Source organism: Diachasma alloeum, unplaced genomic scaffold (assembly GCF_001412515.2).
Source record: "Diachasma alloeum isolate Michigan unplaced genomic scaffold, Dall2.0 Dall_scaffold_00216, whole genome shotgun sequence".
Classification (NCBI taxonomy): Eukaryota; Metazoa; Arthropoda; class Insecta; order Hymenoptera; family Braconidae; genus Diachasma; species Diachasma alloeum.
The window spans coordinates 153436-160144 of NW_021680381.1; the positions used below are offsets into that span (position 1 = coordinate 153436).

General features: G+C 39.8%; 1 protein-coding gene across 1 annotated transcript in view; it reads right to left on the reverse strand.

Annotated features, from left to right (window-relative positions):
- The window catches only part of LOC107037300 (extracellular serine/threonine protein CG31145), a 73886-nt gene extending 67791 nt beyond the window's left edge, over nt 1-6095 (reverse strand). The window contains exon 1 of the mRNA XM_015255781.1: nt 3889-6095. Coding sequence (XP_015111267.1) covers nt 3889-4373 — 485 coding nt within the window. The 5' untranslated portion in view covers nt 4374-6095. The remainder of the gene's footprint in view (nt 1-3888) is intronic.
- Between the last annotated feature and the right edge of the window lie 614 nt (nt 6096-6709).

The window sequence follows — 6709 nt, forward strand, 5'->3', positions numbered from 1 at the left end:
CAGCCCCAAAAACCCAAGCCATATCCAACTGTGACCCGCGCGATCCTGCCGCGGGCTCATCATATCCCCATCCCCGAGTGGTACTCCTATTCATCGTATTCCCCTGAAATAGGATATCCACAGCATTGTTGGTGAGTCCGAGAATTTCGAAACAATGGGGATAACGCAGTCCCCAGACGTATGAGACATCCGGTTGCCTGGTATTCAGTGGTATGTTTACTCCGGTTAAACGACAGAAATTCTGGCCTTCTTGTTTGGTATCATATCTATAGACATTAGGGAGAATGGCGATGCTTCAACAGTCTCATTAGCGTGATTACCATTAGGCTTTGGTGGACTGTTAGAAGCTAGAGAATCAAATATTTCGAGATGGCTTTTGTCACTGATCAGGATTGTTTGCGGGGGGCTCGGCTCGATGGGGATTCGGGGAAATCAATTTGAATACTGTTGGATTAAAAATTGATATTTCGTAGGCTGGTAATGGTGAAGGGAGTGACATTGAATGCGAGTTAAGGGGGGAAAATAATGATATTTCACATTCTTCTGGAGATTTAATGAAATTGCAATTTTTTTAACAGCATTGAGATAAAAATTCCTCAACGTATTTGTATTTTTCATGATGAATTTGCATTTAATTGAAAATTCAAGAGAGTATGCCCCGAAATATTTCTGATTTCTACCAATTTTCAGGGAATAATTGAACTGAAATTTACAGTTCTATTTTATTTTTCCCTAAAGTGTGGTAAAAATTTGCGAAAAGTGATTCACTTACGAAATTTCTTGAAATTTCGCAAGTGAAAAAAAAGTATTAGGGTTTGTTGGACTGTTAGAAGTTATTTGGGAATCAAATATTTTCAGATGGCTTTTGTAATTGATTTGCAGGTGGTTCGGCTCGATGAGAATTGTGGGGAAATTCATTTGAATACTGTTGGATAAGAAATTGATATTATATTTCATGGAAAATGGGACTAGCAATTTTAAGGACAGGAACATTCATGCGATTTGAAGGGGAAAAGTAATGAAATTTTACATTTCCCTGGGAATTCCTCAATCTATTTAAATTTTTCAATGATTCAAGGGATTCATTGGCCACTATATGCTGTCAATAACCCAAACTACTATACTGTGAATAAAACAACCACATATAGATTTGCCTTCCCTCAATTTCGTCAAACATTCGACGAGTAATTTGAATTTGAATAATAGAGATTATAAATCATTGTATGCAATGTTCAGATAATCAAATTCTCCTCGATAAAAAAAAATTGATGCATAATGTCGGCAACATCGAGTCTTGGGTTGTAATGAAAAAAGGATCGAAACCTGTGGCTCAGCAGTCAACTATGCATCAAATTGGCCATTTCGTTTGAACGCTGTGTGTATTGCTGTGTAGCACGCAAAGCTCCCAATGGTAAATCCAAATTACTGGACATTAAACATACACATTCAGTCAATCGGAAGCAATGTGATTCAGCAATTCAATGAAATTGCCGGGATATCAGTGATTCGCGGGAGTTATTTGACATATTCCGATGTACGGATTTTCATTGAAGAAAACACGTTATTCTAACGATTAATGAATATTGCTACTCTGAGAAAAAAAAAGTTTTTTAACAAATTCGTCTTCACCTATATCAAGAAATTTGCGGGTCAAAAATTTTCAAGTGCGAAATATTTTGCACTAAAAAAGAAAAAACCTTCGTCAAGATATTGTGGACTTGTCCGAAAGACGAGAACAATTTTTTCATGACAAGAAAGTGATTTCTCACGCAAAGTACAGTTGAACAGTTAATACAGTACAGCTAATTTATTTAATAGTTTTTTAGCCTCAAATGTAAAATATTTTAATGCAAAAATCACTTGAATTGGTTTGAAAACTCACTATTTTCATTTTCTTATTATAAACCAATTGTCCTCATCTCTTGGTCAAGTACAAAATGTTTTGGCTCAATAGAATATCAAAATTGAGAGGTTCTGAAAGAGTTTCCTCTAGATTTGTGAATGAGTTACTCATTACGTACTCAATCCTTAATGAGAACTGTAACAATGTATCACGCTTATCGAAAACACTCGAATAAACTGTTATCCTCGCTAAATAGACTGTCCAACGAGTTAGCATGTGACACGGTTGCTCAACCTGTTCGTTCCAAAAATACAGAAATCCTTTTTTATTTCAAACTCTCCAGAATTGCCCCAAATCGGAGAATATGGAATTAATCATTAGATGACACGGGACAGTTTTATCTGTGGCTTTTCTCGAAGTACAAATCAAGAAAAACCACGATTTTCCAATTCGAAATGGGAAAATGTCACCGCAGCTGTCGCAGCATTTAAAAAATGAATAATTATACATTTTCATTGCTATCCGATTCGAATATTATTTATTGTTTTTCGGATTCCTACTGCCTACTTCGCGGAGTTAATCGAGTTAGCTATTTATGCCTCTAAGGACGGAAAACCGCGATTCTAACCTCGCTCCGCTCGGTTAAATCGCGGTTTTCAGTCCTCGAGGCATAAAATATCGTGTGCCACACGGCAGTAAAAGTATTTTCTGACGAATGTGACGTTATAACCCTTCGTCAGATTCCTTAACTATTAACGAATGGTAGAGTTGAATATGACAAAATATTCATTAATAGTTAACGAATGGTTCATTTGAAAGGTGAAACTTGAGTCCAACACAGCTCCTCATATATTCCTTTCGTTAACTGTTAAGGAATGAACATTTGGTGAGCCCGAATAGACCCGAGCCTTCAACCAAATCCATTTGCTAAGAACTAATCCTTTTTATCAGTGTAATATTTAAGTATTACCCGGATTCAACTCAAAGGTGAAAAACAAAAACGATTGGTGTTGCCGATTTGGTGACTTTGTCCCTAAATCTGGTATTTTTAGATGATCAGCTAGTAACCAAAATTTTAAATTCTCACCAGTGACAAATCTGGTGACAAAAGTATGACTTATTCAGTTGAAAATTAACTTCAAAAGTTTTTTTTTTGGTGGGGAATACGAAGATTGGGAAAATTCACAGTTATCATAAGAAAAATCGGTCGGTGTGGACACATCGGCCGCTCAATTTCCTTCAATTTCATTTAATTTAATTCATTCAACTTTTCGAATTAACTCCTCCCTGTGAAATACTCAAGTAAATCTAATCATATCTTCCATCCAAATCAAATTCAATCATTATCTAACTTGTCACACAACTTCTGATCGCGTCAAATTACATATCTCATACAAGCATTTCAACTGAAGATTTAATGGTCATTAAAATGAACAAATGAAATAATCGAAACAAACGCAAGAAACGAAATCGCTTGTAAAAATATCGTATAAAAATATTTATTGAAAAATCAAAATCCGGAACGAATGGCTGTTTTGAATCTTAATTCAGTAAAACAAAACGAAGTAAACTAAGTCGTAAATAACCCGAGTGATTTCAACTGTTAACTCAGGAGTATCACCCTGTGGATACATCTCTGATCCATAACACACAGTGAAAAACATTCAAGACCCAGCGACTTATTATGTACCTCTTTAACCGTGTGCAATTGCTATTCGTTAATTTTCCCTATACATACTTATACTATCGGCAACCGTTCCTCACGTACCGATAACGCTTATCCGATCCACAAAGAATAACGCTCGCCATCAAGAGGTGAAACAATCGTCAAGTTAACTAGACCAAGTTGTTGCACATTTAAAACATGTAAATATTCAAGCCTTGAATATTTACAGTCTCACATATTTAGATAAAAAAAAGCGGTAAATTTTGAGACGACTGAATTGTTACAAGGTAGCATCAAATTTTCATGACTGAAAAATTCAAATGTTCTTCCTCCTCCACAAGTAATAAATTCCCTCTACGGATTACCATGCATAACTCACCTCACTTTGACACCCTGTACCTCCGCAAGTGTCGGATTATTCGTGTAATCCTCACCACTAACTCTCACAACACCAGTTTCCGTATCAATACCATCACCATTAAGTACCATATCAACAAGATCCGCAAAATCATCATGATCCTGTTCATTTTTCGAACTAGCACCATCAACTTCAGTCCTTCCACTCTCCCTTAGAGCCCCACTGTCTCTCGTATTCTGTGTACCAACTGAATTATCACTTGCTGTTAACTCTCTGCTGCCATTCGTTCTCTGCAGAAACTTGCGACGGAAATTGTTGTAAACTGTATCACGATCAGGTTCATCTCCCATTCTAACTCTACCATGACTGGGCACCAAATGATGGCCACTGTACCCCAAGTCCATCTGCAAATCCATGACAAGCAGAAGGGTAAACAGTATTGCAAATGCACTGAACCCAAATATCAACTTTTCTCTGATCCTCATCATCTTGATGAAGAGTCCCATATTAACTTGCTCACTGGCTTCTCTCTTTTTTCCAGCCTTTGCAAGTTCACTTCTCACCTGTTGCTTCAAGCCCAATCGAGCTTTCTTGCTTCTCGAGCCCTTCCCCTTGATCAATACCCGATCGTCTACATAAATTGTCCCCCCAGTCCTGTCACTTTCACTTTTTCCATCAAAATCTGTCAACTTGTCGCAATTATCACACACCACTGCACACGATATCCTCGAATACTCTCCAAAATCATCAGGCAAATAATTATCACGATCGCTTGCGTTCAAATGAATCACCTGACGCTCACCAACAGGCGAATTAATGCTCTTAAAATCCCACCAATTCCCCACTTTTTCAGTCCCGCCGTGTCCCTCCTCCTCCCGATTGTAGTCACTTAACTGATGTCTCGTCACTGCTGTCGCATCGCAACCAGCCGCCTCTGTCGCTACCAAAGTGCGCCACGCAACAGTATCACCCTGCTTTTTCAACGCTTCTCCCTCCTTCGGTTTATTAGAAGCACAAGTATTCAATGAATTTGCAATTCTGCATTTTTCACTGTACGCGGAATTCACGATGCGGCGCTCAATCGAGTCTGAATTTATTGAGTTTAACGTTATATTGCCGATGACAGAATGGCAGCCCTGGGGTATCGATACTTCGTTTAGCAAGACAAGATTATCGTGTGACCTCTCACTGCTATCAGCGATAGTTAATGACCCGAGGTAGCGCACGTCTTCTGGTGTTGGTGAACGTTTGAGCTTGGTTCTCTTCAAAGCCGACAGATTCGACAAATTCCTTGTAATTTTAGTCTTAACACTGCGCTTTATTATTCTCACACTCTGCGATCGTCTTATTGGAAGTTCATTTGATGAATTGCCAGAGCTTTCGTCGTCAGACAGTCGTCTTGTTTGCTCGAGCTCTCGGCGTAGCTTTCTGTAAACATGGGTTCGCTCTTCCAACAGCTGAAAGTTGTTCTCCGATCGGATCAGCTCGTCTACGTCCTCGACGGATATGCTACGTGAACTTGATCGTTTGGAATGGGGAGAACTCGAGTAGAGTCTCTGCACTGGGGAGCTCTCGCCTGGATGTGGAGGCTGTCCTTGGGGAACTGGTGCCTTTATGTGGGCTTCATTGGATTCGTGCGTGGGGAGGAGGCACTCTTCAGGGGGTGACAAGTATTCCGCTGATTTGAAAAGATTGGCGAGGGCCAGGGGACGCCTGCGAGGGCGCTTGCGTCGCTCTGGGGGCACTGGGATCTCCTCGCCAAATGCGCTCTTCTGACTTTCGCTGCTGTCACTTGAAGCCTGCTTCCTCCTGACCAGGCGAGGACTTCTTCTCTGGATATTTTTGATTAGCTTCTCGCAGTTGAGGGTTAGATTCTCTTTCGAGGATTTTATGATTTTCTTTATGAAGGAGTCACTGCGTTTGACTTCGGGCGGTTTTCGCGGCGCTGTTGGTTCGTCAATCAGCGGAACTGTGACGCCATTGGTGGGCACGTCTAGCCGGTCGGTCCTACTGGGTTTAGGAGGTGTGACAGTGGGAGATGCTGCTTCCTCGTTGGTCCCATTATTTCGTCGGCTACTTGACGATGATTGACGGCTATTCTTTTCGAGTTGATTGGAATTTCTGGATATCAAGTCTCTGCTATCTCGTAATATCCGGGGGCTCGACTGTCGTTCCTCGAATTTCAAACTTGTCGATGTACATCTCACGGTTGCCAGAGTTGCTTCCGTTTAGCTGGCTTGACTGATGAGTTTTGGTAAAGTTTGGATTATGGGTCTTCGGAATGCAGACTGACTTTATCACAGGCTTTTACAATCACAGGTGCAGTATTTTGGAGTTAATGATTTTGGGCGGTTGGTGTTATTGATTCTGAAACAGAGAATGAAGGATTTTTTTGATAAGAGCTTCATTAATTGATATTGAAATGTGATTAATGCGAGGGGATTTTTACAGTTGGGCGGAAAAATACTTCAATACGCAGCGCGGTAGGTTGTAATTAATTAATCGTGATGAATATTAAAGGCAACCCAATTAAATTTTTATTTTTCAATGTACGAATAAACTGCGTCATTGTAATTAACGATAATTCCAATATGTTAATTAAAACGACGACAAACAGCTATATGGCTGATTCAATGCTGGGATGGACGCTGAGTGAGCAGCTGGCAATTTGTCTTTATTCATACGGCATTGCTGACACAAACGTCTCGATGCCAAAGACGAACTCATGGAGAATGAGGGATTCATCAGAATTGATTAATCGAATTCACGTCTTTGTATTGGCGTAACTTGGCCTCAGCGTTGTGAACTGATTTATATCGGTGATGAGTGATGTTAAAAGCAA